Raw genomic sequence first — 21,905 nt, 5'->3', positions numbered from 1 at the left:
TGGTGTGAGCTTAGTGGAAAATTAAGTGTATTCCAAACTAACATTTGCTCTATAAGTGGAAATATGGGACTCTGATGCCTATTTGCAACAGGAATAAAAGCTTGCAAGATCTCAACAGGTTGCACACCTTTCAGAGAGAGAAAACACACACACACACACGCACACACACACAGAGTGCTCAACAAAGCAGAATAACAGAAGAGACAACACGCGTTTCGCTAACCTCCTCCACACCTCTCTCAAAACCTTCTTCCTGTCGCTGAGGCTGTATGTCTGTTCATGTAAAGGACACATAGAGCATGCTGCCAATCACACAACAGTAAAACTGTTTCAAACTGAGGCAGAAATTACAGTATACATTCCCCTTTAATAACCTTAATGATTTGAATATATTTCAGGATGTAAATTCATGGTTCAGTCATATATATATATATATATATATATATATATATATATATATATATATTTTTTTTTTTTTTTTTTTTTTTTTTTTTAAACAATTTCATGAAATAGAAACTGCTGTTAATATGTTAACTCCAATCAAATTTTAGGACTTAAAGATTAAGATGATAAGATTAGCAATTCATCACCAAGTCAACAAGGGATGCTACAATGTAGTAGACAAACATAGATGATGGCCAAGAACCTTTGTGAATGCCTGATGTCTATGCATGTGTTGTGACCCATTGTTTTATAGTCCCCAAATTTTCAACAATATGTATGGTTAAACTGATTTAAATGAAAAGCTGAGCCATCTTCCTACACTATAAAGGGCTACTGTAAACCATTCATTCATCCATCTATTTCATTCATTTCATTTAAGAAATGGTCTTAAGACTTTGATTGTAAGATTTATTAACCTTTAAAGATAGTTTTTAGTACTATGTTGGATTCATGTTTGCTAGAATTAAAATGAAAGGGCATTGTTTGGTTTTGTCTTTCTTTGTCTCCAATCATAGCCTCTACTTAAACTAGAACTATTGACTAAAATGCTTGATTTCTCCTACCATCTTTAGTTACTTTTTGTTGCTTAACTGCTAATTAAAAATGGCTCATTGTTTACATTTGCATGAGCAGGAAACCACGCTGCAGCAACAGCATCTTGCACGCGCTGGTCTGCCATTCTGCTTATGTCAGTGTCTCAGCAATAATAAACACTAATTCAAATGACATTATGGGGTCATACGGTATGATTTCATCCCACCTGATGAATAAGCACTGCTGTTCTTGGGGAGGTAAATACCCCAAATGTTTTTGTGACGGTTCAGAGTAACACTCAGCACGACAAGAACCAAGTCTCTCTCTCTCTCACAGAGGTTTCACCCCCTCCCCCAAGACAGAGGAATGGCTAAACAACTCACTCCTTCTTACCAGAGCTACAGTAGTACTCCAGCATATGTGTGTCTTTTAGGAGTACAGTAGGAGATAAGGTTAACATAATCTTACACTTATAATCTGCAATTTAACATTAGTAGTCATTAATTATTAAACTGACAACTTTAAACTTTTAAGTGCTGATTATAAAAAAGCTCTAACAGCCCTTTCACAGAAAGCTACTATCAGTATTTATAATGTGTGAAATAATGAGCATTTGTGTGGGCAGAGTGTTTGTATATGTCTCCAAACAAGTGCCGAGCAATCAAAGCCAAGTGAGAAAAACAGAAAGAATGTAAACCCTGTTTCTGCTCTAATCTCTGCTCGTCTTGTATTCTTCTGTATAAAGTATGTAGTCATGCTGACGTGAGGCTGTTATCACACTAACATGCCACAGGTGGTTTTGGCTGTTATGGTGGCAAACTCTGGGAGGTAATATCACAAATGAAATGCACAGAGTCTTCCTGGGGACAGTTCTGTGTGCCACTATATGTTGTGGTTAGTGAAGGTGTGATATAGTAATAGTGATTCTAAAACAAGATATTCACTACAGTCTGCTATAAAAAGGTTTAGGTGTGTGGAATTTGCTACAACTGGCCAAACAAAGAAAACATGATGCCACATAAATTGGTGTTTAGTGGAATTTGCTGGCAGAGAACTTTTAACTATTGGTTTTAGTTTCTCAGTTCAAAGAGCAAAGATTTTATTTCTAGACCATCGGTCAGCACTGCTGCTTGATTTCAGATACTTAGGTAACTGGAAAAACTAACTTTCCTGCTCTTATTTTTCTTTTCATGCTCTCTCTCAACTATCACTTGAATGTGACTTAGGATATCAAAGAAATCATAACTGATGGATTAGTACCTGTCAGCAAAGCAGGTACGGTGCTAACAATAGTACGTTATCATAAAATAACCTCAAGAATGTCCTTGAATCTGATGTTAATGGCGCATGCACTACCGCCCAGGGTGCATTTTCTTTCATCATCTGTCATTTTATGGTTCCCTGACCTCCAAAGCCCCCACACAATCCCCCACATTCCAGCTCTACCTGAACGTACCTTTATACTGGAAAGCTTCTTTGAGGTTGTGTAGCACATCAGCAAACAACCGCACATCATTCACCAGCTGCATTACATACTGGGCATCCACTCCGGGTGCTCCCATCAGGCGGGAGGTAAGGCCCATGTTGCTCAGAGGGTTTGGGTTCTTTGAACTGCGCCCCATATCCAAGGTCTTACTGGATCCAGCTGATAAAGGTTCTGTAGATGTCTTGGAAAGGTTCTGTGGCAGTCTCTGGGTGTGCTTTGTTCCACCGCCTCCACCGCCACTACTGCTGCTGCCGCTGCCCTTCCGTAGCATCCCAGCATCCAGTGCAGCTGCGACCCTTTACTGGGGGTACAGTAGGCCAGCTAACCCCTGAACTCAGCACGCTGCCCTGGTCCGTGGACAGCTGAAAGACAGAGAATGACGCGTGGACTCGATGTCTATCTGTAGGTCGGGCTATTATTGTTATTATTTCAATTTACTATATTACAAAAAAATATATACAGTGACCACGGAACTCAATCTATATCATCATCATCATTATTATTATTATATCAGGGAAAATATATATTTAAAAAAACTATTGAGTTTCAGCACGTATAACGTTCATAAAAGTAATGGGGGGTTTTCTCACACTCTTTCATTTCTTTAAATTACTTTTGCTTTTCCACTTTTAGCTAACACTTTTACTTAATTAAGTTTTTTGTAAAGTTTTGTGAAGCAACGTTTAGCTCTTAGCTAGTTAGGGTAACGTTAAGTTCTAAAAAAAAAAACCAGCGTTATCCTTTAGTAACACACATTTTCACACACACAAAAATATCCCCAAAAAACAATCCAGTTAAAAGAAGGTTAACACAATGTAAGCTTGCAAGAGACGTTTAAACTCTAGCAACTACTAAAATTGTGCTGGTTCTTTGCATACAGTTTACAGTAAAAAGTGATGCTACTTCCCCGGTAAAAACAGTCGACTTCGGGTCATAAACTGCATTCCTGGCACAGCCAAAATACGCTATCTAATCTCACCTGTTTGGCTCTTTGCTGACATAATGGGAACAATATCCAAATAAAACGTTGCTTATTGAAGACGGAGAAGGCAGCAAAGTATTTCCGTGAGACACGAACAAACTCCAACAAAGGCAAAAAGTTGTCAGCTTTGCCTAACTGTACATCGAGAAGTAGCTGACTATCGGCAACTCTCCAGTCAATCGTAATTTACTAGTCGGCTCGTCACATGACAATCATGACGCGTTTTGATTGGCTAGATTCCTCCGAAGGATAGCTCTGTGATGCCTTCATGTGCTGGCGGACGTTTTGTTTTGATACCAAACACAGAAGCGCAAACGGAGGTGGCTTAATTATGTCAGGTATTGTAATGTATCTTTATCGGATACAGGGCAAATTTGAGGACACAATAGCCAATCTTTGCCATTCTACTTTGCCTAAAATATGTAATAGCTATCAGGCATATGATCTCATTATAGGAATGAGCTGAAGCCAGATTATACGGATGACTGAATGCGGTAGTGACTTTCTGGCTTTTCCTAGAATCCGATACATGGTAACATTTGATGACGTTTAACGCTTTGTATTTACTGTTGTATTATACAATATTGCAAGAGTTACAAATCATGTGAGCGTCCATTTATTAATTTCTTCCACTATTCTTTGCCGCAAAAATAACTAAAATGTACGCCAATGATTTAACGGAAAGCGATACCAGCATTCACTGTGATACACTGAACTCAAGCCAGACTGTACTCTTGAGCTTGAAATGTTGCAAATGAACCAGTTCAAACTAGTAGCACCATTGCTGCCATCTAGTGGATTTATGCAGCCACAAAAAAACCCTGAACGGTCTTACAGTCTTTAGGCATAGTGCACGTATTTTTTCCCCTTCTACCATTAAATATTCACAGCACTTCTATTTGATTTTAATCTTTTCGTTGTCTCAAGTGACAGACAGTATTGAAAGCGGTGAGAGACATGCAAAGAACTCCATTTACCCAGTAATGGTTAATCAAGATTTGTCTTTATTTTCATATACAAAAGGATGACTATTCTCATCTAGTTTATATTTCTAAGCATTTTGTTTCACAGATAAAATTACCATTCGTACTGTTTTAGTGAAATCATCAACCAACATACACCCCACACACACAGTTCACATAAACAGGGAAAGTCACACAATTCAGTCAAACATCCATCCACACGACAAGAAATGAACAATGTTGACTGTGAACTTTAAAAAACAAAAAAAGATTTCTTTCACGGGATTCACACATGAAAAGGAAGAAAACCTTTACATTTGTCAAATATATATGTATATATAGATATATACACACGCAATAATTGATACATTTTTTTCTTTTCTTTTTGTTGAAGATGAGGCTGACTCCATGTTAGTGTTACTAATGAGGTACTGCATGAGGTAACTGGTTTTTCTGTTCAGAAGAGCTGGGTGTAAGACAGCATTTGGAGGTAACAACAGACCGCAGCAGATATCCCCTACGCGACTGCTGTTTTATTTCTGGCACAATTCGTGAAAGCACCTGGGCCATGCTCAGTTCACATTAAAAATGCAACCGTCAGCATTTCCCCCCCAACCTATCAGGAGACTTTAGCGCATCCACGCCGTCAGGACATGGTCCAGGTGTGATGAGATGTAGTTTATTGATCTGCAGAAGAAACCTGCTAAGTCACAGCTGAGTTTAAATGTCTTAAACTATGATAGACTTAGACTATTGCTGTATAATAAATATTGCTGGACCCTCGGACCATGCACATGCCACCGCTCACATGACTCCCAATGGTGCTGCATCATCAGTCGATCAATGTAGGTACAAACACGATGATCTCCAAACACTTTAAAAATGTTAAGTAATTGTTCCATTTCGACTGATTTTTTTTTTTCTAGTGTCCTTTACCAAAACTGCACATCGGCAAGCATTACAGACCACTGTTAAAAATCACCATCTTTCCACAGCACTAATCAACGTACAACAGATGAGCCTGTGTGTTGTCCAATGTGGCTAAACTAGCACTAAACAAGTCTGAACATCACATCAGCAGGTTAATATTGAGGCAATACTGTTCAAAACAGGAAGCCAAATCACAAAAGGAATCTATGTTTTTTTCTGTTTGTTCTTGATAATATACACACTGAGCTCTATAATGCAAAGTGCAACCCACACAGCTTCTGATCCAGAGGGACCGATACCATTATTCACTGAAATCAGTAACCGCCACTCTCTACCAAAAGAAAAAAAAAAATATTATGCAGGGCTGGTTATAAAAATTATTTAAATATATAGAGGTGGAACTGAGAAATCTCTTCCATTTCTGCAAAATGAGAACATTAATGCCCTGATTTTGTGTTATTAAAAAAAAAGAGAGAGCAGGAAAAAAAAAAACCCACCCCAAAAATCACTGAGCAGTGTTCGCCATCTGTGTGTACACCCATATTTACATAAATCTGCCCATCTTCTTTTAGATTTGTAGAGAATTAACACCATGAAAACTGGTCAGACTCCTAAAAAAAAAAAAAAAAAAAAAAAAAATCAAATCAAATCTCAATCTCAACAGACATGAGGCCCAACCAGCAATAAAATATCTCAACTACCAAAAACACAATAAAATACATAACACAATTTGATATACATGTAGAAAAAGCCTGAGGTACTTTTCAGAATATCTGAGGTCAGTCTGTAGGAGTAAGCACCTGACGGCTTACCCAGTCAAAATAAAAAACGCACAAAAACAGAATATTAGCCTCACATTATATCGTGGATAGTAATCACATGTTAGCGTTATATTAACAAAGAATGCATGTACATCTACAAATCCTTGAGTATCCTGGAATAGTCACAGCAGCATAACGGACATTCAATGTATGGTATTCATGTTATGGTACAACTATGGCATTGCATTTGAGACAAAAGGCAACCATTTGAGCTCTCCTTGCATGACATACAGTGACTGAGGTATCTGGGAACTGGTGTCCGACTGAGTCTATTGAACACGCACTCATGGAAATTAAAAAACAGACATGTTGCTTACTCAAGTATGGCCCATGACTCTCACTTTAAAAACTTTCTATCCATCTCACATCATTTCATTTTCAGATTCACTCACACACTCACTCACACAGTTCAAATTAAGAATGTGTAACATTGCAACTTCAGACAGCATCCAGCAATGCCCCTGGCACTGGCAAAGGAGTAACTCTGAATTCAAACAAATTTAAAAAAAAATAATAATAAAAATCCAGGAATATGTCCATGATAGCTAGCTCAATAGCTCGGCTCTTAACTTAGAGAAAATGTTCCAAAGAAGCCTACTGAATACCTGAGAGGTAGTTCCCCGAGGACAAGACACTTGCCCCAAATCCAAGTCCAAAATGTCCAATACAGCTCCCATTTAGCTCCCTCCCTTACAATAAAACAGCTGTGCTCCGGTTTTTGTTTTTTGAAACTTTTTTTTTTTCCGTTTTTCATTTTGAGGAAATCACAGGTTTAAAATAAGGGAGCGCACTCAGAGTTTCAAAATCGAGAAGCTTCAACCCCTGAGGAAGATGTATTTATGTTGTCTAACAGTCTCAAAACGGTTCCTCCGAGGTGTGCAGCACGTCGTCTGAGGTTTGGAGCAAAAAGGTTCATTTCATTTGGCCGCAGACGATCAGGACCACGACGCGAAATACGACGATGACAACTTATGAGGTAATTTAAAAAAAGAAGAAAAAAATAATATAGACTAACACAAAAGAAACACATGAGGTAATGACAACATTTAAGATTTGACACATGGGTGTTATCAAATGTGCCCATCGCATAGCTTATTACTACTTCAACTACAGCAGATGGATGTGTTAGTAGGATCCGACTTGAAACACACACACGCACACACACTTTAAAAACAGGAAAAAAATACCAGTATTGGGATAAAATAGCAGCTGCATTTAAGTTGCTAGATGTATTTTTTTGTTGTTGTTTTTCTTTTGTTTTTTTATATATATGTTTTTTTTTTTAAATATTCACGAAAATCTGCTGAGTTTGGGTTTGAAAAATAAAAAGTCAGGAGCTCAGGTGAAAGATGGTGTCACCCGTTCAGGTGCTGGACTCTTTGGGAGGTAGGTCCTCGTTGATGAGAGACGTGACTAAAGAGATGGGGCTGTCTGAGGTAGTGCTGCCTATTGTCCTAGAGATCTGGCCGATGCGCTCCTCGACACAACCCGCAGACAGTCGAGCCTCTGCGTCGTGGTCCCAGCATTCCTCGATGGTCTCACACATGTGGCTCAGCCCCTGTACGCACAAAAGACAAAATATATAAGGATTTTCTTTTTGGCAGTTGCATTTGCTTATTTTCACTAAAACTGTCCATCTTCTGTTCATAATTTTAATATAAAACCCAAATCAGAGAGCTATTCATTTTAAATGGTAAATGGCCTGTATTTGTATAGTGCTTTTCTAGTCCCTAAGGACCCCAAAGCGCTTTACACAACCAGTCATCCACCCATTCACACACACATGTAGCTTGATGGCAAGCTACATTGTACAGCCACCCTGGGGCGCACTGACAGAGGCGAGGCTGCCGGACACTGGCGCCACCAGGCCCTCTGACCACCACCAGTAGGCAACGGGTGAAATGCCCAAGGACACAACGAACGAGACTGTCCAAGCCGGGGCTCGAACCGGCAACCTTCCGATTCCGATTCAAAGAACTTTAACCTCAAATCATTGAGCTCTTCACTGGAAAAAAAAAAGGATGCACCACTTCCTGGTATTGCTGCTGAAACTGCAGTAGCTATTATTCTGTTACTCACAGGATGCTTGAGCCAGGAGTCCTTGATGACTGGACGCATCTTCTTGTGCACCACCACATCCTGCAGATCCTCCAGGGAGGGATGCTGGCCTATTTCATCCTCAAATGGCAGCATGTACTCGCCAACTGTTCCTACAAAGGGACAGAAAAGCAACAGAGTGGAAAGTGTTACGCAGAAGAAGAAAATACTGCAGTACTTTGACTTCTGAAAATTCAAAACTATTTAAAGAGTAACTTTATCCACATTGCAGCTTTGCCCTTCATTTGCTTTGCAGACAAAACAAAAACGAATCTTTACTGGCCCGGGGTCAAGCAATGTGACCTTTTCACCTATAAATGTGAAGGCACATTCCTTCACCATGTTGACTCACCATCTGTGTCTGAGCAACGGGACACCAGCTCCCACAGCACCAAGCCCATAGCGTACATGTCTATCCTCAGGAAGGAGTCTCGCTGAAAGTTGATGGCTCCCTCCAGCACCTCTGGGGCCATGTAACGCCTCGTACCCACCTAGACGGATAATGAATTTGGGGGTTTTATCCACTTAAGAATAAGCTGAAGGAAACTCCTGCAAACAATTGCATCACAGAGCCAATGCAGACAAAAAAAAAAAAAAAAAAAAAAACAGCAGTGAAGTTATTACATACCTGTCCATGAGTATCCCCAGGAGGTTTTCCTGGCTCGAATCTTACAGCAAGCCCAAAGTCACCAATGACTGCAGCTAAGTCATCTCGTAGTAACACATTCTTGCTCTTGAAGTCCCTGGGGAATTAATTTCACATTACAATGTCTTAATTAGAGGGAGGTTTAGTCACAGAAGTCAGACAAAGACTGTCATAGTAAAGATATTAAATGAGGTACAACCAGGAGAGGTCAGCAGTAAATTAAGATTTCTGTTCAAATCAAAAGCAACAGTTTAATCTTTAGTGAACTAACGAGAGTTGAGGAAATCCAGGCTGATTTTCCTACCTGTGTGCAATTGTAGGTTTAGGCCCCTCTCCCTTGTAACTGGGAATGTCCTCGTGAAGGTAAGCCAAACCGCGCGACATGGTCTCTGCTATGTGACACAACTCTGTCCAGGTCACAGTGTTGCCCTTCAGGTGGTCTGTCAAGGATCCCTGCTCACACACAAAGGATTATGAAACAAGGATTAGCAACTGCGCATGAATCCAGGCATAGGCATAACCGAAAAGCTGTTGCTGAATCCACCAAGGAGCAGGAATTGGTTTCATTTCCATTTGACAGCAAATACTGTAGTCTGGGAGAATATAACAGAAACCCAATTTCATACTTCAAAACATCAAAAATAGCAATTTAAACGTTTACCCTGAAAAAACAATGACACATGCACTGATGCTTCCAACTAACCACGTTTGTATCAATACCAAGAATAAAAAGGTGCTGCAACAATCAGTCCCACTTGTGTTTATAATTATTGTGTCCTCATATATCAGCATCACTGCAAACGCACAACATCTTGCAATATCTGACATCAAATACAAACGTTTTAAGCTACACGCTTAAAAAACAAACCGTCTTAAGTTTAAGCAGCACTGCCTGATATGCTGCTTTTGGATTTACTGGAACAGCAGATCAGACATATGTGGTGAAATCTTCTTTTTAATAAAGGCTGCGATTCTCTTTCTTGTTTTGAGGTAAACAGAGAGGCTCGCTCAATATTGGAAAACCTCCAGCGGTACTAGTCGACATAAAAGCCGTATACCTCACCATAAACTTGCTTTGGGGTTACTATATCGGTCTGTGTGCATTCTGTATGTAGACAGAATATGTTCTCACCCTTTCATGAAACTCTGTGATAAGCCACAGCTCCGTCTCCATGTTGGCTCCGTGCTTCTCTGCAGCGATGTAACGCAAGATATTTTCATGTCTCATCCCCGGAGTCAAGAATATGTCGCGCTCATTTTGCCATGACTGCTTATCCTGTAAACACAAACCAGAGTTATTTTTAGAGCTTGAAGATGCAAAGAAGCATTCTGGAGGTCAAAAACAAAAAGGCGTCTCTTCATACACTGAAGCATATGACTAATATTTTTAAGCCAGAATGAATGACATACCTGAACTGGGAAGATCTTAACAGCAACATATTCATTCATTAACTGGGCCTTCCAAACGCAACCAAAGCGCCCCCTAGCTTTGATTTCTAGAAGCTGCAATGGTTTCAGACCCACCAAGGGAGATGGAGGAGCTGGCCCTGGATCCTGAACAGAAAAAATAAAAATAAATAAAAACGTCTTATTCTACTGCTGAATCCACCTCAAAACATTAACAATTTCAACAATAAAGTGACAAGCACTCCATCCTTGTCAGGACTACATTACTGATGGCCTTACAAGTCTCACACTAAGATGAGCATAGCCCGTCTCACCTCGCTCAGGTCTACATGGCCGTAGGGAGGTTTGCGGTGGCGGTACATCCACAAGGCCAGAACGAGGGCCAGGGACAGCACACAGAGAGGCAGCAGGGAGTACACCAGCACATTGAGCAGGGAAGGTACTCGGGGTGGAGGCTGGATTTTCACTGTCAAGGAGGTACAGAATAATTACGGCATGTCAGCCTTATGACACATAAGATATGTTAAGCATCACGTTTGTCCCTCACAGGCTGTGAGAGCTGATTTTCAATGGGCAGGGTAAGAGACTGCCTGACATCAATTCTAAGCTGAGAAATTAGTTGACATAGAGATTAATTTTTGTTTTATCCCACTCGATTAAAAAGCCAGAACCAGAAGAATCACACATATACATTCCCAATAATCAAAATCGGTCAAATCCAATAGCCCCTTCTTAAATATGGCGTCATTTATTAATATTAATGAGATTTGCAGTCTCATTGAAATGCACAGATTCACTCCTAATAATCACAGTGGGAAAGAAGAGATCTTTACTATCTATACGATGCATTTGCCACTCACCTCGGTTGCCACTGCCAATCAAGTCGGGAAGGTGGGTGAATCGTTCATTGCAGTAGTTGCCCTCGCAGCAGCAGAAGAAGACCTGAGGGTTTTCCTCCATGGAGACGCACTCTTGCCTAAAAACAACAGATGGCGCATCAACGTTACTGTTCTAGACCCAACGGACAAAAACATTTTCTGATATCATTATTGGCTGTTAAAGTTTAGTAGTGTCAGTCTATGGTTTTCATGTATTTGCTGTATATTAACTCTAAGACAACGCAATCTAATCATTGGATCGGATATTGCCACAGATTAACTAATGTACATTTTCACCTTGGTTACTTGTACTGGTATAAACAAATATAAGGCAGCAAAGACTACATTTATAGAGTTTTTGTGTTTTGGGTGGAAAAAAAAACAATTTTTACAGCCAATTTTTCATCTTTTCACTCCTCTTAAGACAGCAGATGTTCCCAATTCCGAGGAATCACAGGATTTCTCACCCTTTATGCATCTGCATATTCCTCCCATTAACCATTGACACTAAATGTTCATGTACTCAAAATCCCCCACCTGCTCCATTGCTCTTCAATTACTACAATCATTTTATGGCGCTTCACACAGATTAAATTGACCAGCAAATGTATTTTTTTTCCCAGGTTCTATTGTAATTACCCTCAGCAGCTCATGGGTAAATGAAGATTTCAGCATCTTGTATCTAAACCTACAATTTCTACATATGCCACTCTAGCTTTTAGTCACATGTTGGTAATGTTCAAATTTCACACTAACACTGAGTGAAATAGTCACTTAATTGCCATTTGGCAACTCACAACATCTGTACATTAATCTAGCAAATTATGCCAAAGTATTAGAAAGGATAATAAAAGCCACATAAAATACACATTTTAAAGCACACACACACAGTTGTGTCATGTAGGATCAATTATCGCAGCTCTCTTTTCTCCAGCTCCCCTTTCCATGCCACATGAGGACCCCAGCTTGTTGGAAAGGCTGTGGATAGCATGTTAATAACTGGAAAGTTTGATTGCGGCACTCAGTTCAATGCCGACTTCTGATAAAGGCTCGTTTTAAATTCTCCTCCTCACGTACAAAATCCTGAGTGGCCTCGTGTCACAGTATGTATCTGCCATCATCGAGCTGAACTGTGTGCTGCACTGCTCACAGAGGCTATCTGGCTTTTGCACAAAATATGTGTTGGCTGCAGAGAACTTTCCCCGACACAAACACCCATACTTGGAAATGATTTGCTAAAAATTACCTGGCATCTGCTTCTTAATATCTATATTTGCCACTGCTCTCACATTTATATCATTCTACAGTGAATGTGTTTTAGTTTTTGCCAACTAGTCAAACAAAACAAGCAGTCTAAAGATGAATATCTGTGAGCTTGAATTGGATAAATGGCTAATATAAATATCTGAATATATCTTATTCTTCATGCACAAGAAAATTGTCTCAGTATACCTGTATGGTTGACTGCTTGACAGCACCTTAAGCAATATGAAACTGGACCACAGTTAATCTCCTTTTCTTGTTATACGTGGTTGCTTTTATGGCATGCAACTGATATTTTCCCATGGTTTCTCTCTGTTATTCACCTTTTAAAACATCACAAGGCTAAATGAAAAACATCCATTAAACATTCAAAGAGCATGAGCTGGTTGCCTGCTCTGCGAGATCACGAGGCCGAATGGTTTTTTAAATTGGTCTTTAACAGTGCAAAGCGACAGAGGGGCACAAAAAGATGCACTGAACTATATGCAGGTACTGAGGGAACCTTTTCTGTTGTCCTCAATGTCAGTCAGTCGTCAGTCTGGATGCGAGCCAGGTACATGAAATATAAATGCAAATTCGCAGCAGCGAATGACCTCGCACGGTTATCCGACCTGTCATAGCAGTTGAAGTCATCCAGCCAGCAGCCTTTCTTCACCAGTTTGATAGTCCCTGAGGAGTTGAGCCAGGAGGCATAACAGTGCAGACGCTTGTCCTTTTCCCCCTCGCAACGCTCGAAGCCGCTCTGGTTGGTCCTCTCCGAACGCCAGTTATCGTTGTAGTACACACACTCCCGGGTCTCCGCTTCGCCAAGACTGTACCCTGAGAATGACAGAAAAGTCTCAGTCAGCTCACATCGTAATGAATCGAAACTCAATGGCGGAAGCACAGACATATGGCACAGGCTCCGCTCCGTGCCACAATGAAACATCGCTGAGCAGAGCCTCCATCGTCACTCTGGCACGTATCCAAGTTTGGGAGCTCTCTGTAGTAAAAAGGGAGTTCCTGTGGGCTAAGAAACTTGTGCTGAATAGAAGTTCGGCATAATCACATTAACTAAGATCTTTTCAGAGAGTAAAAAGTTAAAAAAGAAGAAGGGGAAAATTACAGAATTCAATTAGCTATAAAACAATGATATGCCCTGCTGTGGTAAAGAATCGCAGCATGAATACGTCGGCATTCTTTTTCTATAGATAAAGACTACAGACGCATCTGGAAAGACCGATAAGACATTCTTTGAGAGCGTTGACAGGAAACACTAAAGAAAATAAACTACAGTAATTTTTTTTTTTTTTTTTTTACAATAGCTGTCAGTCTCCAAGTGGTGAATGATTTAATGAAAAGGCATTATTCTCATTTCTCTTCTTGGATTTCATGTTAGACGTGTGCAGCCTGTTTGTTCCATGATTATTTGGATGGTGACTTACTTTCAGTAATTATGTCTCTTTACCAAACCACGATGGATTTGAAAGGAAGCAATCTAGGTGTGACTCAAGTGTGAACTCTCAGATTTTCAGGGGGTTTAATAAAATATTGAACTAACCTGTTATGAATTAAGTTTTGTTTTTGTTTCTAAACACATGGTCTTGATTTTCAAGTAGCTGAACAAACAATTATAACATGCAAGGATTCGTTTTTACCAGTACTTGCACAAAACTTGTACTCATTGAAGTCTGGAATCCATGGACAACACCAAATACTGAGCAGGTTTCCTTCCTTAGATGCTTCACTTGGCCTTGACTACAGCCACCTTCAGTTTTAGCTTGTTTGTGGGTATTTTGGCCTTCAGTTTTTATCTTTAGTGAAAAGCACACCCAGTTGGGCTGAGATCATGTGAATGAAATCAACATGAATCTTAAGGAGCTTGCTTCTGCAACACATTTCAGCTCACTGTTATTCTGCTACACAATGACTTCCACAGCACAAAGTCACTTGACTGAATTTCAGTGTAAAATTTATTTCTATAGTATATCTATGAACAAATACCAACTCGATTTCACTGGCAGCATGATATGTTCACTATCTCCACCATATTTGACAGATGCCTCCTTCTTCTCCATCCTCTTCTCTTACCATCATTCCAGTAAACGTTTGGCTTTATCTGTCCAAAGAGTTTTGTTCCAAAACTTTCCAGGCTTTTGTTTAAAGCTGGGAAATTTGTTATGGAATTCTCAATGACCTTTCTGTTCTTGAGTCCTACACCCAGCTCGATGGCCGGATGTTGGAATCAAAAAATCTTCAAAAACAAAAGAAGTCAAACACTTTAACTGTCACTCATAGTCTTGCATGACTTTTTCCTGTTGCCTAGCGCATCCTTTCTTTCTCGACCCAATTCTCATTCCCACCCACAATTCTTCAAGTTACTCCCCGTTGTATTTATTTATTTATTGTCAGCCAAATAATGGGCTCCTTTATTTGCATTAACACCTCTTTGGTTTGTAAATTGAGAGTTCCTCTGAGCAGCTATACTATAACTATGGACATCAAAAGTCTTACCAGTTAATTATTGAGTTACTTCTGAGGCTGTGAAAATGTAAAAAAAAAAAAAAAATCAAATAAAAATTGTAAATGCAATCACTCTTTTTAAACCCCTTGATTTAAAGCTGAAACTCTAACTCCAGCTGTATCAGATTGCTTCGTTTCAAACAAACTGTGGTGCTGCAAAGAGGCAAATTTTATCAAATATGTGTCCCGTGTCCTAATAATTGTTTACCTAACTGGGTTTGTGGCAAACACAAAAGCAGACAACATGGAGTACATGTTAGTCACAATTTAGCTTGGACATCCATGCCTAATCTTTGTTCAGCGGGGGGAGGGTTTAAAAAAAAAAAAAAGGTGCCTGTCTCTTTAAATCCCTGCCTATAGGAGCCTGCCCATCCCCCAATATTACCCCCACTAACCCATTACACACACACTCAGAGGCACGCATGCATACATATTGCTGTTCAGCAGCACACAACTGACTTCATTATAAGAACTAGGCAATGCACACAGTGGCCAAAGATCGCAGTCATTATAAAAAAGGTTGGAAGTAAGCAAGGTAGCAAAGGATAAAACACAGCAGCGATGCTCAACGCTTCATTGAATCGAAATGGCATTTCTGATATCTGCGGTCACATGATCCGCGAGGACTTTTACTACAATATCATTCCCCAACCCCCTCCCTCTGTCACTTACTGAGCTTTTACACCACAACAACATGAATTCCGCAGAAGCAGCTTACTGTACACAGCCAGTCCTAATCTATTAACCATAAAGACATTAGCCACAGTGCTGCTGGCACACAAGAGAAAGCTGTGCCTCAATTAAATTTTTATTACAGTTCGAGAAAAAAAAAAACTAAAGTGGAAATTATTGTTTCAAAGCCCTCTGTTCAGTCACAGACGCGATACCTAGCTTAGGAAGAGGGGTCACATGCGTTTTGGGACATTAAAAATTATCCATATGGGCTCAAAAACGCTGGCAAAAAAACGACAAACAAAAGAAAAAAAACAACCCTCATGCTCAATTTCACGTGGTACCAAGTCAAACCCTGTGGAGACTTCAGCAGTGGGAGACAATAACCTCGATTCACGACAAAGACCTGACTTGTGACAACAGCTGCCGTCTCTCCAAATCAAACGCCAACGATTCATACAAATCCTTACAGAGGGAAGAGTGTTTGGAGAAGGTTCTTGTTGAGCCCGTAACCACAAACAAGAGTGCAGACCTGAGAGGTAGCCTATAAGGTTTCAGGATGTTGATGCAGCTGCTGCCTTCTATTCCTGCCACAGCGAAGGAGCAACAGTTTCAAATTTGGATACATGTACAATAAAGAAAATAATAATAATAAGATATATTCTCCTGTGAAAATACTACGTGTGATTCGAGCGTTTAAATGAGGGAAAATCCCGAGTGTGACATATTTTTCTTTAAGGGGGCTAAACGGAGAAAAGGCGATTATGGTTGTAGAGGGGAAATAAAAATCCCAGCTGAACGAGCTGCCAACAAAGTTTAAACAACTCGCAACCGCGGACTCGTTCGCGGGTCGAAATTTCAAACGCGAACAAATTACTCACACTCCCACGAAAAAAAATGAAAATAATCGCGGCGAACTGTTCGACTAAACTGTTGCAAATTCGGGACCAACAACGGCGGCTTACCTGCGCATAAAGTTCCCAGAAGAAGTGAACAAGTCAGCCATGAAAAAGACATGTTCCGCTTTAAATACAGGGCAGAGATTTCCCCCGCTTTCCGTCGCGAACATTAAAACTCAGGTGGCCCAAAACATCAGTCCAGGATCAAAACGACCACAGGCCTCCGGTCCCTCCAGCAGCCTAAACCACCACGGCCACAGCGCGTGTCAATAGCCGCGACGCTGCAACAATGTTGCAAGAAAAGATAGGGGCGATTAATTGACTGCCAGGTTGTTATTCCATTAATAGGTGCTTCATTTCGCGTCGGAAGTGGATCCAAAACCCGAATAGGAAGCCGATAAAACACCCGAAATGGAAGCTCGTTGTTTTTTAAGGTTATTCACTTGAATAGTAGCACCGCTGCGTCGGGAGGTCGGTCGGGGTTTACATGCATGTTACTGATCTGTGTCCAAAATGGCTTCTAAATGGGGAATGGGCTGCAAACAGGGAAACCCGGATGTATAAACACAAAGAGGGGAATTCAGGCAGCCAGCGAGTGACCTTAACGCGACACCGCAGATACACGCCTGAAATGACTTTATTCTTGCTTCCTGTCGATAACTATCACATTTTTTATTGTTTTTTTTTTTACACATATCACGTCAGAAATACAAATGCAGGAGAGAGGTGTGTTTTCCACGTCGGTGTGTGTCCCGAATCGAAGCCGATACAAGACTTGCACTTTCTGCGGTCGGGGTTTGGTTTAAACCCACCGCTTCTTTGGTTCTTAACAGACAGCCTCGCATTTAAACCATAATCATAATTATTCCAAGGCTAATTGATTAATCCAATCGAAGGTATAGGTGAGAATGCAATGTGTGTGGACTTTTTCAAAGATTTTTTTTAAAATTGAGGATTAATAGCTAATGCTTAGGAATGTGAAAGGAAGCTTGTACAAATGCAGAATTATCTCTTTTTGCTGTATGCATAATACACCACGTCGTCCTCTGTGTCAGTGTGACAAATAGCTTTTGCAGCCCCACAAGTACTTAAATAAATTCTGTCTGTATGATCTTTTATGCATAAGTTGCGGTGCTAAAAATAGCTGACCTAATTTGGAATAGCACGTTACCATAAATGCTGTTTAAAATGCATTCGTTCTAATTACTCATTGTACCATCACACACTATTAAATATAAGATATATAATATATAGAGCTACCAAGACAGAGCCAACCGTGCTACATAATGTACTGGCAAGCCCTTTTTTTTCTTTTTTTAAAGTGTGTGACAATAATCTCCCACAGTGTTCAAATCTGATATTCTACCAATAGCTCATGTTAAAATGTTATTGTTTAACACCATCAATCTGTGATCTTACATGTTTTTGTCTCAAAGGATTAGTCAGTTCATTAACTTTCCCAGTCAACAGACAGTTGAGAAGTATTTCCCTCATAAGGATTAAAGTTCATTGCTTATCCAGCTTCTCTTTTATGAACTCCCTACTTAAAAGGAAACGTGTGCCTCCATTAGAGCAAGTAGTCAAGGTGTATTAATAGTAAGGTGCATAGTTTCCTTCCAAGCCTTTAAGGCTCACTTTTTTAAAAATTGAGGTCTTTTGTGCAAAATAAATAGTCCCATCATCACAGAAGATCAACAGCGACATTGTTAAAATGCCATTAAGCCTTCCACGGCGGCCCCTCCACTCTTTCTCCTACTTTGACATTCTGACTAATGGCATGTTGGTGACACTCAGCCAATTTATGCAGCAAATGGCTTAGGAATAGGGTTAGCCATAGGTAATCGCCCTTAAACTAGTCCAATTCAGTGTAACTCAAGACAAAGCATTTCCTCATTAAGCTATCCTGTATTGACCCTGTAACTCAATAGAGGCCAAGAGCGAAACCTTGTAAAGATAGATGTTCTGTTGTCATGACAGTTGGAAGAGAAAGCACATGAGTGCTCATTAAAGGTCCAGCGGCCACAGCCCTGGTGTGACATTTGTAGAAGAATGAGAACATGTGGGAAATGATGCAGTGGCACATTAAAAGCATGGAACTATGAGCTCACAGTGTTACAAAGGACTGTTAATTACATATCCGTTTAAGTATACTAGCCTTTCACCTATTGTGTTGCATTGTAGATGGCATAAAATACATTGGATATGTGATGTGCATTGTCAGATTAATTTACAAGGTTAAAAAAAAAGAGGTTTATACTGGAAATTGTGTTTCCTGTTCTGTTTTTGGATTTTTTAATTGTCGCATACACCTCATACAAAGCATGTAGCAGATTAATTTCAGGTGTTAATTATGCCACGATCCTTAGATCACCCTGAGCGGAGTGTCAATACTCCGCAGTAAAATAGATAGATGACACTAGGTGGTAGCAGAGCTCCCGAGTGCAGGCACAGCTGCTTTGCCGCCCTGTGCGGAATCTCTCTTTCTCTTTTGATTTATACACTGTATATGTAGGAAGGACACACAGTTTCTCCTGTTCAGTGCTGACTCTGCAGACCATTCACCTGTGTAGGTGCCAAAAGACTGGACATTTTCATTAGAGCGTTTTCTATAGTTGATTATCAGGCAGTAAGTTCTTTTTTTCAAACTATTACAACCATTTAATTGCCCCCCTGGATAAATAAAATTCACATACATCTATTAATCTGCGTGGGAGTGGTATTCAGGATATCTTAACTTTGCAATGGATCCATTAGTATACGGGAAAGCACAGCACTTAAAGCAATTACCTGAATCATAGCCTGTAGCCATGTCTACAATGAAATGCGATGGTTAAGTTGGGAGCTGCACAAAGAGTGTGCATTAATAGAAGAAAACAATAAATGGAAGTAAGATTGAAGATGCTGTAGGATCACTACTTTATTTGAACCTTTAAATAATTCAGTACAAAAATAAAACAACAAGCAGTGCCAAACATTTTCTTCATCTTTATTATCGCCCCACAGAGCCACGTGTGAGATGACTTGACAGTGTAGTCGATCTATTCCCTGCAGTCACACTGACAGCGATAGCGAGATGGTTTTAAAAGTAGTTTGCAACCCTGCGAATAGACTGGATGTTGGGGTTCTCAGCCTGCCACTCCATGTGGGTGCAGTAGTTTCCTCTTTCCACGACGTACATGCGACCACGGTAGTTAGGCTCCTCGTACAACACCCACCTGTTCAGTAGCAGTGAATAAATAAGAGCAAATGGATCAAACATGTAATAAATTAGTGCAAAGAAAATCAGCTTACTAAACAGTTTCAGGCAGTATTCTAATTTGGTTGATGTTTAAAGATTAAAAACATAAAAACACATTTTCTTCTTTGCTTTTGCTGAGATCAGTCGGTGTAGATAGTTTTGCTTGGATTTGCTGAGGCTTCAAGAAGTCTGGCTTTGAGATAGACTCTTTCTAATGTAATACTTGTTGTGTAATGGTGCCTCCAATAAAACACCAACACTGAAGAGACAACTGGCAGCGTATAAGTAGTGGGAGAAACAGACACCCTAATTGGTCTCTATCAAAGGCCCTTTCGCTGACTTGGAACCTCAGAACATTGTTGTTAAAGCCCCAGAATGCCCCACCTCTGAGACCTCAAAAATATTGAGCAATTACATGTGAAAATACAGTCAAACATTGCTCTTTTTCTGATCCACAGTAAATTAATTTTCTCTCTTTTTTCTCTATTTTTAAAGACTGGCATTCAAGATAACTATGTTCAACTTATTTCCCACCTTTACTTTAATATTTATTTTATTTTTTCTGTATTAAGTCAGTGTTTTTTAACAAGTCTGCTTTCCGCCAAAGAAGTAGTCCCTATTAAAATGATGAAAACATCTGTTTTGCTGTTACACTGTTAAAGACTGTAAATTTTTTATGTGTGAGGTTTAATACGGAGCAACACATTGGTCATTGGTCTGGCACCTAGAAAAGTTTGCCCTGCACATAAGCCAGACTGGACTTTCTCTGAATGCTAGCCTTTGTTTTTCTTTTAACCCAACCTGTCTGCTTTCTACGCCTACAGAAAATTAATACAGATTATATGTATTTGTGCTTACATCTGTTTATGGAACTATCTGCCTTGTTAAGTACAACACAAGGCAAGTGGGAAAATATATATTGTGTGAAATGACCTTGTAACAGGTCAGTCGAAAGTGGCCAGTTTCACAAAGGTTTAGTTCATTACTTAAGGATAATGAAGGAAAATATTTTAGGGCATGTCTTATGCGCTCTTCTCTCAGTTAAATCAAAAACTATATATGGCCTCAAAGATACGTACGCCCCATCTCCATAAACCTTGATAGAGTTGATGCAGTTCTTGGTCAGGCCTCGTGCTTGGAGAAATGGGCAGTCGTCACACAGCTCCACGCACTGGCCAGAGAAGTTGTCCCCCTCGAACAGCTCCATCCTGTAGTGCTCTCCATGCTGGGAGGATAATGACATGCGTGATCGCTGAGTCAACAGTGTTTGACTTCAGCTCTCTGCAAACGACCAAGGCTTTCTCCTTTATGTGACAGAGGCTGTATTGTGGGCACAAAACACTTGCACCTACAGAAATCTAAAGGTTAGTACATGTGGAGGATGAAATATAAGTGCAGTTCTTTAAGCTGATTACATAAGTATCAGATGTAAAAACCTGAAAGTTTCTTTGAGGATGTCTGTTATGCAAAAGTAGTTCCAACATTATTACTTTGAACCAACAGAGGCGCACAAATGAGGCCACACATGGGCCCATCTGCCTGGTTTTTTTAACCAACCAAATATTTGTCTGTCCCTGGGGTCTCTATCTTTCGCGCGCGCACACACACACACACACACACTCTTACCATCCTGATTGGTTTGCAAGATCCCATGTGATCATTGTGGGCATTCCAGCGCTGGAATTCAGGGTACTCTCCATGCTCCAGAATATACTGTTGGCCCTTGAAGTCTGGGTGGTCGAAGCAGACGAAGGCCCCGCTCTCCACACGGACAGAGTTCACTCTGTTCATGAACCCTCGGTCCTGGAAGTTGTCACAGTCGCTGCAGATCTCCAGCTTTCTCCCAGTGAAACATTTCCCCTCATAGAAGACAATCTATATTCATAACAACAGTGAGGATTTGAGTATTTTCCTCCTAATAAACAGTAAAAATGTTGCATATCAGTTTAGCTAACTGATATGCAAAAAAATCATCTGAGTTTGGACCGGTCATCAAGACGAATGTGATTGTGATTAACTTTTGTTGTGAAACACTGGCCTAAATCTGTGGCTGCATTCTTGTTGTGGTACTCACCTTTCCTGAGTACTGAGACATTTTCCACTGTTGGCTGTTCCAAATTACTCACACAGTATAGGAGTGGACA

At 40.1% G+C, this 21,905-nt stretch overlaps 3 protein-coding genes across 3 annotated transcripts in view; all 3 read right to left on the bottom strand.

Moving 5' to 3' along the window:
- LOC102797945 (rho GTPase-activating protein 29-like) overlaps window positions 1-3,630 on the bottom strand; it is a 30,963-nt gene extending 27,333 nt beyond the window's left edge. Inside the window, exons 1-2 of the mRNA XM_006792271.2 lie at window positions 3,444-3,630; window positions 2,435-2,826 (exon numbers count right to left, since the gene is read on the bottom strand). Of these exons, the coding sequence (XP_006792334.2) occupies window positions 2,435-2,735 (301 nt within the window). The 5' untranslated portion in view covers window positions 2,736-2,826; window positions 3,444-3,630. The remainder of the gene's footprint in view (window positions 1-2,434; window positions 2,827-3,443) is intronic.
- Window positions 3,631-4,436: 806 nt separating this feature from the next.
- On the bottom strand, window positions 4,437-17,032 carry acvr2ba (activin A receptor type 2Ba). Its single transcript, XM_006792273.3, has 11 exons — window positions 16,590-17,032; window positions 13,062-13,269; window positions 11,170-11,285; window positions 10,624-10,775; window positions 10,313-10,456; window positions 10,035-10,178; window positions 9,207-9,355; window positions 8,885-8,999; window positions 8,609-8,747; window positions 8,239-8,369; window positions 4,437-7,717 (listed from the first exon to the last, which is right to left on the bottom strand). The coding sequence occupies exons 1-11, from the start codon at window positions 16,639-16,641 to the stop codon at window positions 7,523-7,525; spliced, it is 1,545 nt and encodes a 514-aa protein (XP_006792336.1). The 5' UTR covers window positions 16,642-17,032; the 3' UTR covers window positions 4,437-7,522.
- A 2,390-nt stretch (window positions 17,033-19,422) lies between these two features.
- LOC102789601 (gamma-crystallin N-A) lies at window positions 19,423-21,905 on the bottom strand. The gene is made up of 4 exons (XM_087831747.1): window positions 21,836-21,905; window positions 21,388-21,636; window positions 20,841-20,986; window positions 19,423-19,738 (listed from the first exon to the last, which is right to left on the bottom strand). Exons 1-4 carry the CDS (start codon window positions 21,854-21,856, stop codon window positions 19,603-19,605), a joined length of 552 nt encoding a protein of 183 aa, XP_087687873.1. The 5' UTR covers window positions 21,857-21,905; the 3' UTR covers window positions 19,423-19,602.

The sequence above is a fragment of the Neolamprologus brichardi genome, chromosome 18 (assembly GCF_056152115.1).
Source record: "Neolamprologus brichardi isolate AB-2024 chromosome 18, ASM5615211v1, whole genome shotgun sequence".
NCBI classification, from domain to species: domain Eukaryota; kingdom Metazoa; phylum Chordata; class Actinopteri; order Cichliformes; family Cichlidae; genus Neolamprologus; species Neolamprologus brichardi.
Note: the sequence above shows the minus strand (reverse complement) of the source record. Positions and strands in the feature narration are given on the sequence as shown.